Source organism: Vigna umbellata, chromosome 6 (assembly GCF_029865625.1).
Source record: "Vigna umbellata cultivar VRB3 chromosome 6, Vumbellata_1.0, whole genome shotgun sequence".
Taxonomy (NCBI): Eukaryota; Viridiplantae; Streptophyta; class Magnoliopsida; order Fabales; family Fabaceae; genus Vigna; species Vigna umbellata.
In genome coordinates, this window is record NC_142170.1 from 24,404,966 (window position 1) to 24,426,532 (window position 21,567).

At 36.1% G+C, this 21,567-nt stretch overlaps 2 protein-coding genes across 2 annotated transcripts in view; one reads left to right on the forward strand and one right to left on the reverse strand.

The window, feature by feature from the left end:
* Nucleotides 1-627, forward strand: part of LOC148197030 (uncharacterized) — a 1,924-nt gene extending 1,297 nt beyond the window's left edge. Inside the window, exon 4 of the mRNA XM_088093583.1 lies at nt 102-627. Within this exon, the coding sequence (XP_087949709.1) occupies nt 102-627 (526 nt within the window). The remainder of the gene's footprint in view (nt 1-101) is intronic.
* Nucleotides 628-1,735: 1,108 nt separating this feature from the next.
* LOC148197031 (uncharacterized) lies at nt 1,736-2,283 on the reverse strand. Its single transcript, XM_088092720.1, has 2 exons — nt 2,071-2,283; nt 1,736-2,003 (listed from the first exon to the last, which is right to left on the reverse strand). The coding sequence occupies exons 1-2, from the start codon at nt 2,281-2,283 to the stop codon at nt 1,743-1,745; spliced, it is 474 nt and encodes a 157-aa protein (XP_087948846.1). The 3' UTR covers nt 1,736-1,742.
* Nucleotides 2,284-21,567: the final 19,284 nt, after the last annotated feature.

A 21,567-nucleotide genomic window follows, 5' to 3' on the forward strand; every position in this document is an offset into this window, starting at 1 on the left:
GTAACTTTCTTCATAACTTCATAAATGTTTATTCATTCCTTGGTAAACTTTATGTCAGACACTTAAATGTGTTGTTTAAATTTTTTTTTATTTCTTTATAGCTGGTCAGCACACAAACTCTTTGAAGTAAGACACGTCTCCCAAAGTGGAGAAAAATTTGTTGTAAACATAGACGAGTTCTCATGCTCGTGCAGGAGATGGAGCATCACAGGAATTCCATGTTGTCACTCCCTAGCCGCAATGAAGTTTCATAATATTGATGGCCAGCAGTTCATTCCGGCTTGCTTTCTAAAGTCCACCTATGAAGAAACCTATGCATCAATCGTATATCCCATCAACGGAAACAACATGTGGGACCTAACACCATATCCGGATGTCATGCCTCCTAGGAAAAAGGTTATGCCTGGAAGACCTAAAAGGAAAAGAAGACTGGAGCAGTGGGAGATCAGAAAGGATGATTCACGAGTGAGCAAGGGTGGTTTGCGGAAGAGATGCGGGCTATGTAGGGAGGTTGGGCACAACAGGAGTCGTTACCCCAAAGCAACCCAAGAACCAATCATGCCATCATCACAGTTATCTGAAGTGTGTATGAATGACCAGGAAGCTCAACTATATATGTGTGTATAAATGACAATGATGCCAAGTTTAAGGATCTTATTATGTAATAGTCTAAGGAACAAGGTTTATGGTTTTACTGCTATGTAATTTAATGAATGACAATGATGCCAACTATGTATGGTTTTTGATGTATTACAATGTTTTGGATGTATTACAATGACCAGGAACTATTTTGTCAATGACCAGGAACTGTTTTGGATGTATTACAATGTTTTGGATATATTACAATTTCCTTCTTTGACGTCTTATATAGAAGTGAGGCCGAACGGTATCGATCGTAAAGGTCGAACGTTGGAAGGCAGGGAGCACATGTTAGGGGCTGGAAAGTGTACAAGAGAAGAAGGTGTGGGAGGGAGAGAGAGGGGGACCGAACGCTAGAGGGAGGACGACTAGACCGAACGTTTGGGAACACGGAGGTAGTTGGAAGAGCGATACAGGAGGGTGGACGACCAGACCGAACGGTCTTGAACACGGAGGTAGTTGGAAAAGCGATACAGGAGGGTGGACGACCAGACCGAACGGTCTTCACCACGGAGGTAGTTGGAAGAGCGATACAGGAGGGTGGACGACCAGACCGAACGGTCTTCACCACGGAGGTAGTTGGAAGAGCGATACAGGAGGGTGGACGACCAGACCGAACGGTCTTCACCACGGAGGTAGTTGGAAGAGCGATACAGGAGGGTGGACGACCAGACCGAACGGTCTTGAGCACGGACGTAGTTGGACGAGCGGTAGACAAGGGAGGACGACCAGACCGAACGGTCTTCAGCACGGAGGTAGTTGGAAGAGCGATGCAGGAGGGTGGACGACCAGATCGAACGGTCTTGAGCACGGACGTAGTTGGACGAGCGGTACACGAGGGAGGACGAGCGATAGACACGGTAGGACGACCGGACCAAGCGTTAATTATTATGTAACATTGCTGTGAATAAAATAAACATTAAACAATTTTCAAAAGGCCTTAAAACCTGCTACATCAAACCAAAACCTCAATTTATTATGTTTATCACTTCAGTAACACAACTTCATTCCTTCACATCTCGTCATATACATAAACAGTTCCATCCTAACAAACAGAAAAACCTGGCTAATTTCTTCCTAAGAATACGATCAACACTACTACATTATGGATTTATAATCCATATTGAAATTACAATAATATTAAGTAAAAAAATAAAAATAACCAATCCTGTCAACACCTTCATCCATTTCTCCACAACGTTGACAGATTTAATCAAATCACTCATCATCTTCGATCCACCTCCCATTTCTCCTGTCTTTGACAAACACTCATGCTTTTCTTCCCACTTCACATTCGTATAGCTTTTGTCATTACCGTCTTCACAACACCATTTGAAGAAATTGCAACCACCTTCATGTCCAGTCTGTGAAAAAAATAACAATTAAAACGACTTTCCACTCAAACAAAACACTACTTCTACACGTTCTTACCTTGTACTTAGGGCAGCTCCAGAATTGCTTCCCTCTGTTCTTAGCAGTTCTAGCTGTTCTTACCACTGTTTTCTCTCCACAGAGGCAAAGGGGTGATACACCATCAATGGTAGATACTCCACCACCACGAAAAACAACATCACAGTTTTGATTCCGCCACCCATTGCATGTCGAAGATGAACAAGAATGCGACTTCTGCACTTCATTATCCATCACTTTGAATCGAACGAAGAACGCGCACCCTCCCACTTCCAACTACATAATCTTCACCCACGAACACCGGCGCTTCGAATCCAAGAAAGAATGGGATTTTTTCCCTCACGCGAACCCTAGTAGTAAGAACCCCCAATTTCTTTCCCCAATCTCAGTTGCATTCCTCAATTAAAGTGTCTTGCCCTTTATCGCAATTTTTGGCCTCTCACGCGAACCCTAATAATAAAAACCCTCAATTTCTTTCCCCAATCTCAGTTGCATTCCTCAATTAAAACGTCTTGCCCTTTAATTTTTTCAAATTTCCTTGTTTGCCCTTACCCAAAACTTAATATACATCTATGCATACCAATTATTTAATACAAAAATCGTTTTAAATGCCACGTCTGATTAGTAACTGCACTGAACCATGCCACGTAACCAATACTGTAACGGCCGTTTGTCCAATTTAACGGCAGGCCTGTAATTGATTCAATTTTACAAAAACAAGGACTCAATTGATACGCCGAAAAGAAAGAGGACCTATTTGAAATTCATGACCAAAATAGGGACCTACGGAGACATTAAACCTATCTATTATCTAGGTTTCGTTATTAAAAGCAAGCCAATGGGACAAATTCAACAAAAAATCTAGCTCAGTTTAACACGTTTTGTATTGCGTAAGTTTAACTCTTAATGTCACAGTTCAACACATCTTGTCCCAAACTTGTCATAATATGTGAAAGGTCCACCCAATTTCAGGTCGCAAACAAACCATTACCTTGTATAGGATGATATCAAATTACCATTTAGAAAAGTCAACCTTTTTTCTTTCATCACTTAAAATTTATTTGTCACTTCTAAAATCGAAAATAGTAAGTCTAATGTTGATATAGTTTGTAATTAATTAGTAATTTATTTTTCTATTTAATTATTTGATTTATTTTAATTTTTATATTTATTTTTTATTTAATTAAGTTTTTATTTTTGTAAAAGGATTTAATTTTATTTTTTTTGTTAAATTAATGTTAAAACTCTTCGGAAGTATCATATAAAAATTTAAGTCTATTATATATCAAAATTTAGATATTTTTTATTTTAAAATTTCTATGATTTTGATAATTGACATATTTCAAATAAAATATAATCAAAATAATAATATATGATACTTTCAAACAGTACTAATGTACTTTTAGTGCGTAAGTTCCCATCTAGTTATTTTATAAAAAATAGAAATTTAACATAGTCTATTTTAGAAAATAAGGACCCAATTCACTAAAAAAAAATAAAACAACTTAAACAGAGAAACCAAATTACTAACTAAACCTATATTTAAATATATTATGAAATAGACATTTTAATTTTAATTAAAAATAGATACTTATAATTCATATAAATAAAATGTTTTAAAATTCTTGTAATTTTTTTTAATGTATTATGAAATAGATATTCCAAAAGTATAATATTTTATAACCTATATAGATAGTTTGGCGGAACTATGACATTAAAGATCAGGGCTAAAGTCTTAATAACCATAAAGTCCGGGACCATATACAAGAGTAGGATACGACGAGGCATTATATCCATTCAAACATTTGATATATAAATTAAGTCTTAACCCATAGACAAGCATAGCATTTAACATTAATAGGGAAGTGTACATAATTGTTAATTAGAATAAGTTCAAATAACATCAAATAAGTTCTTGAGGGAATAAGTTTGAGTTATAGATGTCTACTCTAAAAACATGACTAGTAATCTCGATAAACATTTTCATCTTGTGGTTGATCCGGTGGTTGTTGTGGTTGCAGTGGTTGCAGTGGTTGTTGTGGTGGTTGAACATTAGTTTGTGGTTGATTTTGGGATTTAAGAAATTGTTGTGCAACTGCGACTGTAGGAGGTGGAAGGTACTGCATTATGACGTCAATAAAGCCTTGAAATTGAGGGGTCATCTCTCAAAGTTGGTCATCATGGGTTGATACTCGTGTTTGGAGTTTAAAAATGTCCTCTACAATCAGTTGCTGAGAAGAAGATGCTTGTGTGTAACTATCGACACAGTCATCTTGAGCACTGACGTTTCCAACGTCGTATACGCGTCCCTTGTACCTTCCACCCACAACCTTCAACCAACATTGGTTCCTCAATCTTTCCTCCTCTGTAGGGTCTAGGGGAGTACATGCTGAAGCACCAACAAATGCAGTCTCAGATCTTATTTTAGAAAATCTTTCTTGAAATTGTTCCTATTAAATTGAATAGATGATTATCGTTAAATAGATAGACCTAACTAAGATTGAAAACATAATAAGGAATATAATAGAGTTAGTAGAAACTAACATGTGTGTGCCGAGACCTTTCATCGACAAATTCTCCTATTGATTGATGAATGTGTTTGCTGAAATATTTAACCGACATGCACTGACCGACCAAGCTCCTGTGACTGGAAGCAAACAAAATAAGTTGTTAACAACAAATATTTTTAAAGTTTATGACTAGAAATTAAAAATTAAATGTACATGTCATCATACCAGACTGTTGTAATTTGAGATAATATCTTCAGAATCTTCCTAATTAGAGGAAATAGATACATAATCTTTTATTTTATTTTATTTTTCCTAGTTTCCCAATTTCCCTTTTTAGGAGAACTAGATTATTACAAATAGAGGGTATGAGAATGTATTTTTTTATGATTGAGAATAATAAAATAAGTCTTATTTTCAACTTGGTGTCAGAGCTCCTAATCTTGGGGCTCGATTCCGTTGCAACAAGTTGCACCGCCATCGCTATCTGACCACCGCCGCTGCCGCCGTCGCCGGTTGGGGTCGTGGATAAGGCAGAAAGGTGCGCCCAACACCGGCGATCACAACAACAGAAGCCACTCCGTGAGAGGAGCCGCCACAGTCGCCGGCACGTGTATCCCATGCGCCCACCTCTGGCGAGACCCACTCGCCGCCGCCACCACATACAAGGTCGCCGGAGCCCCCTGAGTAGATCTGAGATTTAAGTTTTGCTCCTTTTTTCTCGGTGTGACCCACTCGTCGTTGCTGCCACAGAAGAGTCGTCGAAGCCTCCTGAGTCTGTTTTTAGGGTTGATGACGACCTGTTTGGCCTTTATTTGAGTAGATCTGACTTTGAAGTTTTTACTCTTTTTTCTTGGGTATAGGATGTCTGAAGAAAAAAGTATTCCTTTGGGGGTACCTGATGAACAATCTTCAACCCCGAAAACGGAGTCAAAGACTTGTTAACCCTCGGCAAGTGTAACCGAATCGTATCAAGTAATAACCTGGTAAGACCAAGTATCGTTTTCCCAAAGGACTCACGACCTAGACAGTTATGTGATTTATTGATTAATTAAGACTTGTGAACAAATTGTTGTAAGTTTCAAGTGCAAAATACTGAAAAGTAAATATGTATGCATATGATGATCAATGGGCAAGAAGAAACAAAACACGTGAATTGAAATATATGGATGAATATGTTGTTGGGGTTTATCAATTTCATCCTATCCACTCTCTTGTATTTAGGAATTCATCATTCTTTTCATTAATGTTAATGTCACTTTCTAAATTACTTAAAACCCGATGTCTCGGCGAAGAAAGCCTAATCATAATCACTAGTTTACAATGTCTTGTCTCCCTAGCAATTAATCATGCATTATAGTGAACGGAAGCTTAAAGGCAACCAACTATCATACTCCTATGTCTAGGTTGGTAATATACTTTTGGGAGAGATTCCCCAGATCTAGATTTCCCCGTATGTGTCCACATCGACAAAATCAATAATCATGACATCGAATGAGTTAAAAAATGCATGCTTTGAGCAAAGAGCAAAAACCCTAACTATTAATGAAAGAAAGCATGTATCATAAAGATGATTTTGAAGAACAAATTCCATACAAGAGAGTTTCTAAGGATTTACATTGATTCCCCAACAACAAAATAAGTTTAATTCACCATATTCATAGTGAAACTAGATCAAATACAATGGAAAAGTGAAGGATAGAACCCTAGAAAGTTGAGAAAGGAGCCTTAGCATCCAAAATCCTCCTCCAAGGGGTGAAAGAGTGCGTTTTTGCTTCGTTCTAGCCAAAGATACAAACCCTAGAACGTCCTAAAGCTTATATAATATTCTAAAAATTACAGAAAAGTAGGCCCAAGCCCAGAAAAGTGCCGCTCACCGGTAGTAGCGCGTTTCAGTTCTTCCCCTCAGCGCCAGTTTTCCCCTCAGCGGTGCCAACGGGTACTGAAAAGTGCCGCTCAGTGGTAATTGGCGCTGAGCAGTACTTGCTGATTCTCTTCTTTTGCACTTTTTGTGTCCTTTTCTGTCTCCATCTCTTTCCTACTTGACTTCTTTCATCAAATTCATCTTTAAACCTGCAAAAACAAGAAAATCAAGCATAAAACCTGTCCAACTCTGTTATTTCCAACAATTCAACAAAATCATGAGTTCAAGCTAATTTCTAAGTCATAAAGGTTGTAATTGAAGTCAATTTTAAGGATAAAAATAACAGTTTTTCAACGGTTATCACAACCCGAAACTTAGAACTTTGCTTGTCCTCAAGCAAATAAGATGTAACTCAATCTTCTACCAGTACATTCAATGGTTCACCACATTCAAAACTCCTTCTTTTAAGACAAGTAAATACTTAATTTAGCTCATCACCAAGACTTCAATCAAGATGCGCACATGCTTTTAGTGTTCACTCAATCACATAATATCCAACAAATGCTATTATCATGAATGATCAATCAACTAAGCAAAGATGTGCTTATGTGCTCATGGAATTTATCCTCACTAGATAAAGTGTTTCACTCAAACACACAAGTGTATAGGAGATATTCACTCATTCACTCTACTATTACAATGTCACATGAATCAACTTTGCCTTTCATTTAACCATAATCAGAAACACTTACAAGCAAACATCATCAAAAGGACTTTTCAATGGCTTATAATGTGGCTGGGCTAACAATAAGAATTGGTTTTTCTGGATCACAAAACCCTTGAGTTAAGAGAATCATCTAAAGACAACCATTCTTAATTATTCCTAACTTTCTTTTGCATTGAGCTTTTCCTTTTCTTCTTTTTCTTTCCTTTTTCTTTTTCTTCTCACATGCTTAACTTTTAGTTCAATGCTTTTTATTTTCCCTTTCTATTTTCCAACAACACCAAACTTGAACATTTATCAATACCACAAAATGTCATTCATGCTTTCAAAGTAATAGCATTCAATCACAACAACTATGGAGCTCAAAACCTCACATATAAGCTCATTCACATTCCACATACACATCCTACTTAGCATCCACTACAGGAAAAGCACAATTTACCGACGGCATATTACCGAAGGCTTTTAAGTCATCGGTATTGAGATGATTACCGAAGGCTTTTGAGCCCTCGGTAACATTCTCGGTGATTTAAGTTTCAAATTGGGGATTTCGTTTCCCAATTTCATTTTCTTCACACTTAGTCGCTTTCGTCATTCTTCGTCCCTTTCTTCACACACTTCCCTCCCTTTCTTCACGCACAAAATTGGCGCGCTTTCTTCCCTCCCTTTCTCGGTTAGAAGATTGGAGCATTGGCGGTGAATAGGTCACTGGTTCGTTGATCGCGGTTCCTTCACGGTGCGTCCTGGTTTGGGGAGTCTTGGGCTAGGGTTTGTCGTGGGTTGGTTGCTGCGTTGAGGGCTGGTGGTCTGGAGTTTATTCTATGTTGAAGGAACTTGGTTGAGGGACTTCGTTGGAGGGGTGGTTGTGGGCTTCTGTCGCTGTCGTGCTCTACAAAGGCTGCCATCGTCAAGGGCTATCTTAGTTGAGGTAAGTTGTGCGTTTAAAATTCATTCTCAATTACTCTTGGACGTGCTTTATTGCAGTTGTATCAAATTAGTGGATGTCATTGACTGTGGTTTGATTAACTAAGGTCATTAATTGGACAATGGACTATCTGTTTCGGTGTTTTAAGCATGAAGGGGGCATTTTGTTGCGCGATAAAATGTCATATCCTAATTGAGGTTCTAATTGTGCACATTGGTTACTGATATAATTGGAAATGATTATTATTGTCTTTCAGTGAACTCTTAATAGTTTTGACTGGTTTGTTTGGACAATCTAGAACTATTATATAGTGTTATTAATAGGAGGGATTGATGCATATGCTTTGTGTTGAAAAGAAAAAAAAATTTATGCATAAAACAACTTCATATAGTCTGATCGTATTAGTGTTTCCTGGTGGCTGTGATTATTGCTTCTAAAGTGTATATAATTTAATTATGTGGTTTTAAGTCTGTGTTTGATGTTTCGGTATTCGGTGGAATTAGTTTGCTTATAATCTGTCCAGAACCTTGTAAAGTTTACATGGAAGTTAAGTGTAGTTTTACTTAGATACCTGCTGAATTGAAAAGAGAAAATTGGGATCTGGTATGATTGATTTATTGTACTGAATGTGATGGCTATAATATCTCAGTTAGTTCTATTGAATGCTAGCAGTTTTGCAATTTTCTTTGATCTATTATATTCTAATTGGGGTTTCAATTGTGGTTCTGTTGAGTAGTTGTTAATGAATGCATGCCTACGTAGTAGAATAGAATGGGATTCTAAATTTGGTGTGATTAAAAGGGTACTTGTATAAAAACTACTTTTAGCTTTTGAGTTTGTTTTCGATGGTTGAGTTGATGTTGCTGAATTCTGGAAATTATGTTGTGTGATTGATATTGGATAAATTATGGTATGATTGTAATTATTCTGCTGAGTGAGAGTAACTTTGTTTTGCTTCAACTTGAAGTCAGGGGATTCATTTTTGGTTCCTCAATTGCGTTAGGCATTGTTGCCAAGTTTTTTCCCTTATGCAAACCTGGAAAGCTACCAGGTATATCTGTGTTGTGTTTAATGTAATTGAGCACAACTATTAATCTTAATTAATCTGTTTTAATTTAAAACTAGAATGTACCAAACATAGGCTAAAAGAAATGAAGAGCATTTTAGGTGGATGGCAGGGTCTATTCTGACTGGAAAGGCCTTGTCATAGTCATATATAGTTTGATCATTCATTATTTCTTTGGGTCTGTTTTATTGTCAAATAACTATCTAGAAATCTTGTAAAACATAAAAAATAGATAAAAATGAAGTCACAAATCGAAAATAAGATGAAAATCAAATTTGACTATTGAGCACCTAAAGTTACAGTAAAATAGGGTGAAATAGATTAGGATGCAAATGTGCATTCTGTTTTACAGACCTATAACTATCTACACCAGTTCTAAGTGACTAGAAATGACAAAGAATTGAGTGAAGTTTTGATTCCTAAGACAACTTCTAAAAATCACAACTCACATCTCTAAATTTGGCACTTAAAACATAAAAAGTGTACTAAATAGGTCATAAATTCGAAATTCACCTAAAGTAACCTTAGAATGTGTAATCTTCATATTGTAACAAGTTTAAACTAGTTAAATGAAGGTAAGAAAGAAGTGAAATTGGTAGTGTACCTAAAACTCAAAATTGGACTACTTAAAACCTACAAAAGTGTACTAAATAGGTGAGAAATTGGGAACTCACCTAAATTAGCATAAGATTGTGTGTTCTACTAATCCTAACAAGTTTAAAGTTGTTAAATGAAGTTAAGAAACATGTCAAATTATATGAAGTAGCTAAATCTCACAGTTTGGGTACTTGAAACCTTAAAAAGTCATGTAAAAGGCTGAGAAAGTGGCAACTGACCTAAAGTAGACTAACAATAACTAATGTTACTATCCTAACAAGTCTAAAATAGTCAAATGAAGCTAGGAAACTACTAAAAAGCAAACAACTACCTAAAACTCAAAGTTTGAGTAACTAGAACCTAAAAAAGTGTACTAAAAGGGTGATTACTTATCATTTTTCGTTCTGCTGTGATTCTGTGGTGTTTGGAAGTTTAAACAAGTCCAAATTGATGTATTAAAGCTGTTAGAACCATTCATATAAAGTTAGAATCACCTGTATGCAATTGAATATGTCAAACCATCATATTTAAGGCATTTTTGGAACTTGGAAATTGAATCTGAGTTGTTGATATATTTTGTGCGTAATTAGAGTTCAAACGAGTGTATTTTGATGAATTAAATTTGTTGAAATGATTACCAAAGTGTAAGAATAGCTTAGGCACAAAATCACTTCCAAAACCACCAATTATGAGTCAATTTTGGGAAGTAGAAAGGTGATTTTCAGTAGTAGTTTGGTTTTGAGTTAAATTTGAGTTTTAACATGTTTCAATTCATCAAACAAAGTTGCTAAAGTAGTTAGTTTTGATCTAGAGTTGTTGTTGTGTAATTTTGACATTTCTTCTGTTTGGAATTTAGACCATGGCTGAATATCTTGCAATTTTATTTCCTTGCAGATACAAAGTTATCAAACCTATATCCCTCCTAGAAAAGTCTACTAAAGAGGTGAGTATTGAATTTGTTTTATAAATTTCACAGTTTGAGCAATTTGAGCATGTATGAATGTCTGTTTTGCTTATTATAGCGTTCATGAGAATTAAATTCTGCAAATTGAGCATGGAAACTTATGTAGATGCTTTATTTTAGTTTGTTGTTGATGGATCTGTGTAAAAGCCTATTCATTGAAGACACTTTTGTGTTCTCTAATTTCAAAAACTATAACAATTGATAACAAACCTAATGAAAAAGGAGATAAAGTACATGCTTTAAGGTTGCCAACAACAATAAGAATGTGTATTGTACACTTCTTCTCATCTTTGCCTTTTATTTCTTTCTTCATTCTGCTCCTGCCAGGACCATGCCCCCCCACCATGCTCCTTCCTTTCTCATTTAACTTCCACCCAAAAATGATAGGCCAAGACCATGTCCCTACAACATGCACCTAGGGTCTCACATTTTTCAACCACTTGTTCATCCCATATCTGTGGAAGAAAACAAAATCTCTCTCTTTTTGTAACATCAAAATCTCTCACATTTTTATTTGAAAACTACAATTTAGATGAGTCATGTAGTGATTGGTTGTTCCTCTCGACCAAGGTTATTCAAATCTCACTTCTGAACTTTCTTAGGGTGCTCTACCAAGTTTCTTTTAGAGGATAGACACTCAATCTTACAATCCCTCAACTATTTTGCTTGTGTCTCAAAATTTGGGTAGTGGAGTTGCCAAATTTTCACTGTTTTTCTCACTGCAGAATGATGTTTTAGTAAGCTAATTTTCGTTGCTGTATAGGCACTTAGATGAAGAGCTATTTAAGTTTCCACCCCTGAAGATGCTACCACTATCTACACAAGTGCTGTCTGGTTCATTTTTTCCAAAAAAAGAGTCAAAATTTGGTGGTTTAAGACAGGAAATGTCATAGCAGTGGCTGTAGGTCAAAACTAATCACTCCAACAACTTCATTTAGTGATTTTAAAGTTGTTATAACTTTGAATTGGCTCAAATCCAAACTGTTACTCAAAAACACCTTGTCACTTCCCAATTTTGACTCAAAATTGATGGTTTAGTATACTATTATGCACTCAGCCCATTATATCACTAATTGAACTCTGCTAGCAACTTTTAAACATCATTTTAGACTTGTTCAAACTGTCACACAACATAGAAACTTCTACCATTCGAAATATGACTTTGTTATGGCAAAAAATGTGATAAAATCACTCCATTACACCACCAAAACTGAGTTTAAAAGATTCTGTTCACCAAACAAGACTAAGACTAGCCTTTGTTCCTAATCACATGAAGTATTATTGGAATTCTTCTACAGGAACACTTTTGGGTTTTGGGTGGACTTATGATGTTATTGACATAATGGTTGCAGTAGGAATACTAGAAAAAGCAAATGTGGCATTCTACCAAACATGAAAAAGTAGCAATAATTAACTTGAAAGTCTTCCTTCGGAGGCTCATCTGATCCTGAGAGCTTAGGATCCATCCACACACGATATTTTTTTAGATAAAGAGCTTTATGAGAGAGAGTTAAAGAAAGAACTTTAATGTAATTCAAATAAGATTTTAATTCTCTTTAGTCTTAGTCTTTATCATCCCTCTGATTCAAGTATATTAGATTTTCTTTTATTTCATTATTATCTTTAGTTACTAAAATAAAAGGAATAGTTAAAGCATACATTCTTACTTTTTTTGTTTTAAAAACTATCATTTAGACAAATGCACTGTAATCAACAATCAACTTTTCATATAAAATTTAACATATTTTGAAAGAAGAAACAGTTAAAAGATTATTATTTTTTCATTCTCTTATTTTGTTTGTCTGTTTCTATTCAAATATTCAGATAAAACTGTAGAAAATGGAACAGTATTTTAAACTGATGACTAATAATAAACATGTGACAGTAGGATGTAAACTTTCTCAGACTAGACATTCAAACTTAGGAGTAACAGATTGATATCTCATGTCAAATGACAGGTCTCACAATCAATGGCAGAGCATTTTCTTTTTCCCTTTTGTTTGTCTACTTCAAAAGAAACAAGATTTTGTATATATTGTATGTTGATGTATATATTCTATGTTCCTATATATGGTATGTTCATTTATTAGGCTACAACTTGATTTTTAAGTTAAGTAGTCATTTAAAATCCTATTGTACTTGAAAACTGTTATGCAGGTCTGCTGGTTGGTTTATAACAAATACAATTTTTCCTTATATTTCCCTCCATTTTACCGAAGGCTTTTGCCCCTCGGTAATTACCAACCTTAGGTAATTACCGAAGGCTTTCGGCCCTCGGTAAATACCAACGTTAGGTCATTACCGAAGGCTTATGCCCTTCGGTAATTACCGAAGGCCTCAGGCCCTCAGTAATTACCGAAGGCTTTTGGCCCTCGGTAATTACCGAAGGGCATAAGCCCTCGGTAAATGTTAGCGACAAGGGATTTACCGAGGGCTTGTTGGCCGTCGATAAGCCGTCTGTAAATACCCTTTTCCGACGGCTTCTGGCATTTTCCGAGGGCTTTTGGCCTTCGGTAATATCCTTATTTTTTGTAGTGATCATAATCACAATCATAACATCTTGCATTTGTTCACATAGCTCATGAACCACCTGTATAAGCATATAATGTGCACATTCTCAATCATCAATCAAGATCCAAACATCATCAAACAATACTCATCATGCAATAAGTCATAAGCAAACCATCATAACAGATAAAGTTCAAATTGAGAACATCAACCCTATTCTAAAAATAGAAGCAAATAAGTTCAATATTACAAAACACTAAATAGAAAAGATCCTGCTCTAGTGCTGATAGCATCCATCAATAAATGTTATCTCAGCTCCTCATCAGCCCGTGTTGTCATCTGTATCTTCCTCCTCTTTATTATCTTCAGATGCAACTAAAGCAGAATCAAAACAAACAAACAAAATATAGTAAATCAACTGGGTTGCCTCCCAGGTAGCGCTTGTTTAACGTCACGAGCCTGACCCAAAATCCACCAACACCCATTAGTAGGTGCAAATCTTTCTTACCAACACCCATCAGTAGGTGTAACAAACCTAGTATCCTTCAGTAGATACTTAACCACTTAGCATCCATCAGTAGATGCTATACCCTGTAGAAAAAATTTATAACTAAAACAAAACTAACAAAAGTTCATAATTACAACACCAAACCAAAAACAAAAGTTCTTAAATCACTGGGTTGCCTCCCAGCAAGCGCTCTTTTAATGTCATTAGCTTGACCCAATAAAGCTCAAGTTCCATCTACTTTTTCTTCTTCTTTCTACTGAACTTCTTCAGAAATTTGATCAAACCAGGAACCTGTTGCAATGTCTCAATCATCGGAACTTTAATCTCCAATTTCTTGAAGATTTCCATGAAGCACTTAAATTTATTTTCCTTCCTATGATACTTCTTTGAATAAGGACGAGATTTTTCATATGATTCTTTCTTTTTTTCTCTCATCCTCTTTTTCTTTTCTCTAACTTTCTTAAGATTCACACAAATTTTCTTTTCTCTTACTCTTTTTTTACTTTTCTTTTTCTACTCACTTTCTCAATCTTCACACAAATTTTGTTTCTCTCTTCTCTCTCAACCACCTCTTTTTTCTCCACTCTCTCTTCACCCCTTTCAGAAGTTTTTTTTATGGTAAGAGGAGAAGAAACTCGGAGAACTGTCATGCTTCATGGAGGGTTCTCCAACACAGGCTCTGCCGTGACAATTGGAAAGGGAGTCCACAAGGGAACAAATGCTGGGGAAAAGAAGTTTGAAAGAGGTATTCATGGGGATTATTGTTCATAATGTAAAAGATCTGGACATACCAAGGAAACATGCTTCAAACTCCATGGAAGAAAGAATGTTCTCCAGCGCATGGGAAACAACAAAGGGCCTACACAAAGATGGGTAAATCATATTACCTTAGAACGGGAAGCCACCAATCAATCTAGTCCTTCCAGTCTAATCCACTACCACCACCACCAGATCTTGATATGAAAGCTTATAAGGAGAAAATCGAGCGCTTGGAAGCAATAGTTGAATCAATGAGTGAGCCCTCTGGATCATGTACTATGCCCATAAAAGGTAAGATTTGTCTCGATATTGTTGGTCATGTGTCAAGGTATTTGGATCCTTGATTCGGGTGCAACTGATCATATGATACCTTTTAGTGGGTATTTCAACTCATATGGAAAAAGCAATAAAGAACAACTTATTACAGTTGCAAATGGTCAGGGTATACTTGACTACGGCTCTAGGAATATATGTTTGGACTCATCTATTATATTGAAGGATGTTTTACATGTTCCTCAATTAGCTAATAGTCTTATCACTGTGCAAAAACTCATAAAGGATTTAAATTGTTCAGTAATATTTTTTTCAACTTATTGTGTTTTTCAGGAGCTTGCCACGGGGAAGACGATTTTAACTGCTAAGGAGCAAAGTGGGTTGTATTTTTTAGAGTTTGATGACCAAAGCAACACACAAATCATGAGTCAGCAAGCTGCATCTGAGACATGGGAAAAATCTCAAATACGGTTACATCATCAAAGGCTTGGGCATCCGTCATTTAGTCTTATCAAGTCCTTCTTCCCCCATTTGTTTACCAAGGAGTCTGTTGAGTCTTTTAATTGTGATATTTGTCAATTGTCAAAACATCATCGTGCATCTTATCCTATTAGTAATAAAAAAGTATTTCTCCATTTGATTTAATTCACTCTGATGTTTGGGGTCCTGTCAAAGATTCGATTTCTGGAGCCAAATGGTTCGTTACCTTTATTGACGATTGTACCCGTGTCACGTGGACATACCTTATGAAAAATAAATCCAAAGTTTTTCAAATTTTTGTTAATTTTTTTTGTCTTTTCCAAACTCAATTTGGAAAAAATATCAAAAGAATGAGGTCTCATAATGGTACTGAATATGTGAATCATGAATTTCTAATTTTTTTTTCTCATAATGGTATTGTTCATGAACTAACCTGTGTTAATACCCCTCAACAAAATGGGGTTGCTGAAAGAAAGAACCGTCATCTTCTTGAAGTAACTAGAGCTCTTCTTTTTCAAATGTCTGTTCCAAAACATTACTGGGGAGAAGTTGTGTTAACTGCCACATATCTCATCAACAGGTTACCCACTCGTATCTTAAATAACATTAGTCCTATAGAGTCTCTATTGTCTTTTGTTCCTTCTTCTTCCCTAATAATGAGTCTACCTAGTCGAGTCTTTGGGTGTGTTGTTTTTGTTCACTCTCATCATCCTAATCGTGGTAAATTAGATCCCAGAGCTCTTAAAGTGTCTTTATTGGGTATCCTTCTAATAAAAAAGGGTACAAATATTATCATCCTTAGAGTCATCGCGTCTTTATCACCATGGATGTCACCTTTCATGAAAGCAAATCCTTTATGTCAGTCCACCACTTCAGGGGGAGAAAGTACTTGAAGTGGATGAATTCTCCTTCCTGTCATTACCATGTTTGTCTTTGCAGGATGCCCAAGACCTGAGCAATGAAGCTACCATAGTCCACAGTGAGAAAGAAGAGGAAGACAGATTTTTTGGCAAAAAAATATGAAAGAAGAGAACAACCCACTTCGACTCTCGAGCAAGAAATATTGTCTAATCCGGAGGTGAGGATCCCTAAAGATATCAATGAGGAGGAGGTATGTATTACTAAGGATTTACCCATTGCATTGAGAAAGGGAAGAAGATCATGTGCTAACTATCCTATTTCTCAGTATGTTTGCACTAACAATCTCTCTGATAAGCACAAAAGTTTTATTGCTACCATTGATGCCACAGAAATTCCTACCGCAATCCAAGAGGCCATAAAAATTGAACATTGGAATCAAGCCATGAAAGAAGAGATGAATGCATTAGAGAGAAATTCAACTTGGGAGATTGTTGATAAGCCAAGAGACAAGAAGGCAGTAGGGTGTAGATGGATATTCATAGTGAAACATAAGGTAGATGGGACAATAGAAAGATATAAAGCTAGATTGGTGGCAAAAGGATTGATATTCATTTACCATCTTGAGGGGGAGTGTTGTAATTTGAGAAAATATCTTTAGAATCTTCCTAATTAGAGGAAATAAATACATAATCTTTTATTTTATTTTATTTTTCCTAGTTTCCCTATTTCCCTTTTTAGGAGAACTAGATTATTACAAATAGAGGGTATGAGAATTTATTTTTTATGATTGAGAATAATGAAATAAGTCTTATTTTCAACTCAGACAAATAACGTGCTCATGCACACTAATTGATCCTCCAGTGTGCAAACAATCACCCTTGTCACATGTCCTGTTCTTCTTGGCCGTTTCACACTTTTGTCTATAAAGCGGCATGTTCCACTTCTCCAAAAGACCATTCCAGACACTGTCCCCCATCCAATCAAGTTTTTTCCCTTCTGTTCGAGCTTTTTTAAACATCTCTGATAATCTATGAGATGCTTTGGTGTGAAATTTTTTTTAACCTTTTCCTCATGCTCACTCCTTCATGAAACTTTTCTCTGTTATTACAATTAATAGGTTAGGTTTACATTGATATAAAAGATAGTAGAAAATAGTTTCCATGATTGAGGTAGTTTCCATGCTTCAAAACTTTACATGTATATAGCCAGCAGACAAAAATTGGGATTGTTTGTTTTATCTTTTTAACCATTTGCAGCTAGTTAATGAATCGAGAGTGACCAGAGATATTCTCAAAGGTAAGCATGTGAAGTGCATGATGGTGGCTCAAGGAAAGTTATATATTGGATGCACAGATTCAAGCATACATGTTAGTGTTTTGTTGTTTGACATACATTGTAGAACCACATAAATAGGTAACACATGACATGATATTTTGTTTCAGGAGTGGCCACTAGAAGAATTGTTGTACCTAATCTCCAACTCTTCACCAAACAACATTCACGTACCTAAAGAACTGATAGGGTTGGCATCAAATCATACCCAGAAGTATATATTTTGGACCATTTGCTCTAATCTAGTTATATGGAATTGAACATATAATGAACTAATTTTGTTTTGCTTTCTTATTTCCCTTTTCTATAAGTAACTTAAGTAGAACATAACATAAACATATATTTCTCAATAGATATCTGAAAAAATACAGGGTGTCAATTCAATATTTCTTTCTTTTCTATTGTTCAACACTCCCTAAGGAAGTTAAGACCTAATTGGCATATTTGAAATTCTATGAATAATACTCTAGAAAACATAAGAGAAAATGTTATCACTAAGCCATTTAGAATGACTGCAAGTCATTCCATGCAGGAAAAGAGAACAACTAGATAAAACCAAACACACAAACTCATATGACAATGGCTTTTTACAACGGTTTATTGAAATTTGAAGCAAACACTAACTTATAGTTCTTGATTCTTGAGATATATCAAAGTTTCTACAACCAAGTTTTATTTCCAGATACTCAAACTGAAATAATGATTACATCGAAGTTGATCCATAGACTCAAACCACAAACTTAGATGGCGAGAAAAGGGTTGAAATTGAGAAGATAAACAAAAACTGGTTGACACTGCACCGCCACATATACAACCATTTAAAATAAATTGTGGTACACAATGTAAATTTTTATTCAAACACAAGTATACCTTAAACGCTCAAAGAAAAGACCTCTTTCTCTTTGAGGGATTTGTCCCCATGTCAGCAATGGCTCATCAAACTATTGCTTGATGGTGGTTGTGATTACTTTGGATGTCGTTTTTGTTGGATGAAACCTATACCAAAATAAAAGTCAAATATTAGAAATGTACATTATACAATTGTAGCAACATTAAATTGATTTTGTACATGAAATTATTATCTAAATTTTTTGTTACCCTCCTCTAATAGGTGTAATGATTGGACGAGTGTTGGAAACATCTTCAAAGTCATTCGTGGCTAAACTTGAATGTAGAGCTGCATCTACTGTAGGAGGTCATGGTGCAATATTTGTGGGAGTTGTTGGGTTAGAACCAACATGGGGGAGAGTGATGTCCATTGATCAACAACAACTTGTTCTAGACTAGGTGTGAAGGCAGGAACTTCCAATGAAGGTGGATTAAATGGTGGAGTAGATGTCAAGCGAGGAACTTGCAATGATGGTGGAACAGATCTACTAGTGGAGGTAGACGTAGATGTAAAGGTAGAGGTAGGTGTAGATGGCTGCGTACTTGAAACATTTACATTATTTAAACGAGACAACAACTTCACCACATAAGATTTCTTCTTCCCCTTCTCCTTATCTGATTTTCCTGAAGGTGGAAGAGGAGGGTCACAACCACCTGATGCCATATTCTTAAAGAAAAAAAAAATAATTGTTGGGTGCATATATTTTTAGAATTGGATGGAAAGGAAAAGTAAGAAAAGAAGATGATGATGAAAAAGTATGGGACAAGAAATTGGAACTTGGGATAATATTCTTGTCTTCCCTTTAAATTTGTGGAAGGGTATTTACTATTCAGGAATAAAACCTTATTGAGACTTCGGCAAGTGTACTGAATCGTACAAGTAATATAAAATGGTAAGACCAAGTATCGTGTCCCAAGAGACTCTTGGCACTAGATAGTCATGTGATAACTAGATTAATTAAGACTTAAAAGGAATGAAATCATTGGTTTAGAATGCAAATACATACAGTTAAATAAGAATGCAGTTTTGATCAATTGAAGAGTAGCACAACGATGAACGGATGAGGTTTGTGTTATGAGATGAATATGTGTTTGGGGTTAGATTTCACCAAGTTTACTCTCATGTATATAAGAATTCTTCTTCTTTCATTAAAGTCAACGTCACTCATTAAATTACTTAAAACCCGATCCCTCGGTGAAGAAAGTCTATCTTTAATTATTAGTTCATACGATTCCTAGCATTCCCAATAATTAATTCTGAAGATCAGGAGCTTAAGACGACCAAGACACAAAACCCTAGAAAACACTTTTAGCACAGAAACAAAAATAAACGACATTAGACACAAATTAAAAATTAGACAAAAATTAGAATTAAAAATAAAAACAAAAAACAAAGTAAAAGTTAATCAAGAATCACACAAATAGAATAGTTTAAACCGTGAGTCCCTGGCAACGGCGCCGAAAACTTGTTGACAACATTTTTGATCCCCGGCAACGACGCCAAAAACTTGATGACGGTTTGGCAAGAGTACCAAATCGCACAAGTAATATAAAATGGTAAGACCAAGTATCGTATCACAAAAGACTCTTGGCACTAAACAATTGTGTGATGACAATATTAATTAAGACTTAAATAAAATGAAATCATTGGTTTAAGATGCAAGAACAAAAAATTAAATATGAATGTAGTTTGATCACTAGCAGAGTAACACAAAGATGAACGAATGTTGTTTATAACTAGATGAGTATGTTGTTGGGGTTAGATTTCACCAAGTTCCCTCTCATGTATGTAAGAATTCTTCTTTATGCATTAATGTTAACGTCACTCACTAAATCACCTAAACCCGATCCCTCAGCGAATAAGCCTGTCCTTAACCACCAGTTCCTGCAATTCCTAGCATTCCTAGCAATAAACTGTGAAGATCAAGAGCTTAAGACGACAAAGACTCATACCCTCATCCTTGAGAAATATTACTCTTGGGAGAATTCAACACCAACCCGAATTGTAAGGAACCTCCCGACACTCATGCAATTCATAAATCATGCGATGAATGAGTTAAACAAAGCATGTAATAAGCACACACGAATTACTCTAACAATTAATGAAAAAGCATATGGAATTAAGAATCAATTCAAATACATGAGAGTTCACAAGGTTACATCATTCCCCAACAACAAATAGAGTTTAGTTCCCCATTGACATGGAGAAACTAGATGAACAATAGAAAAGCATGAGATAGAAAAACCCTAAAAGTACAGGATGGAGGCTCCCGCATCCAAATCCGCCTTAAGAGAGTGGAAGAGTGTGGTGTTGTGCTGCTCCCGCCAGAGATACAAAACCTAGGACGCTTGGGTCCTTTAAATAGAACATAAAAATAAAAGAAAACAGGTCCAAGCCCACGAACTGGCGCTCAAGCGCCCTAAGTAGGGCACCTGGACGGTGTGGGACACCTTCTGGCGCTGAAGCGCCCCTAAGGGGCACCCGGGCTCGGCTTTTGGCGCTCAAGCGCCCCTAAAAGAGCGCCCAGGCGGTGTACGACACCTTCTGGTGCTCAAGCCCCCCTTGTGGGGCGCCCAAGCCTCGCGGAATTTTTTTTAGCACTGTGTTTTTTTCAATTTTTCTGCAGTTTTGCTCGCTCCTTGAGTTTTGACTCCTTCATACTTTGACTCCTCTTCCAAACTACTTCACTAACCTACTAAAACAAGGGAATTTAGTCATAAAATCATTAAGTTCAACCTCAACTCTCTTATTCACAAAACCAAAGATAAAACATGATTCCAAGCAAGTTTCTAAGCTGAAAAGGGTGCATTTAGTGTCAAAATTACATCATATATAACGGTATTTTCAACCGTTATCATCCACTTCCCCCTTCTTGAAAGAATTCTTATTCCTCCTAAAAGCATGGTCATTTGGTGAAAACCTCCGATGGGAGTCAAACCACGAATTTTTTCCTCCATGATATAATATAAAAGCCTTTGTATGCTCCATGCAATGTGGGCATGCCAGTTTACCATGTGTGCTCTAACCAGACAACATTCCATAAGCAGGAAAATCATTAATTCTCCACATTAGCATCGCCCTCATGTTAAAGTTTTGTTGTCTTGAAATATCGTATGTTAGGACACCATTCCATAACTTTTTCAAGTCATCTATCGAGGGCTCTAGATATACATCAATGCCTACCTTTGGATTGAATGGCCTTGGAATGAGACAAGTAAAAAACATGTAGGGTTTAGACATGCACATATCTGGAGGAAGATT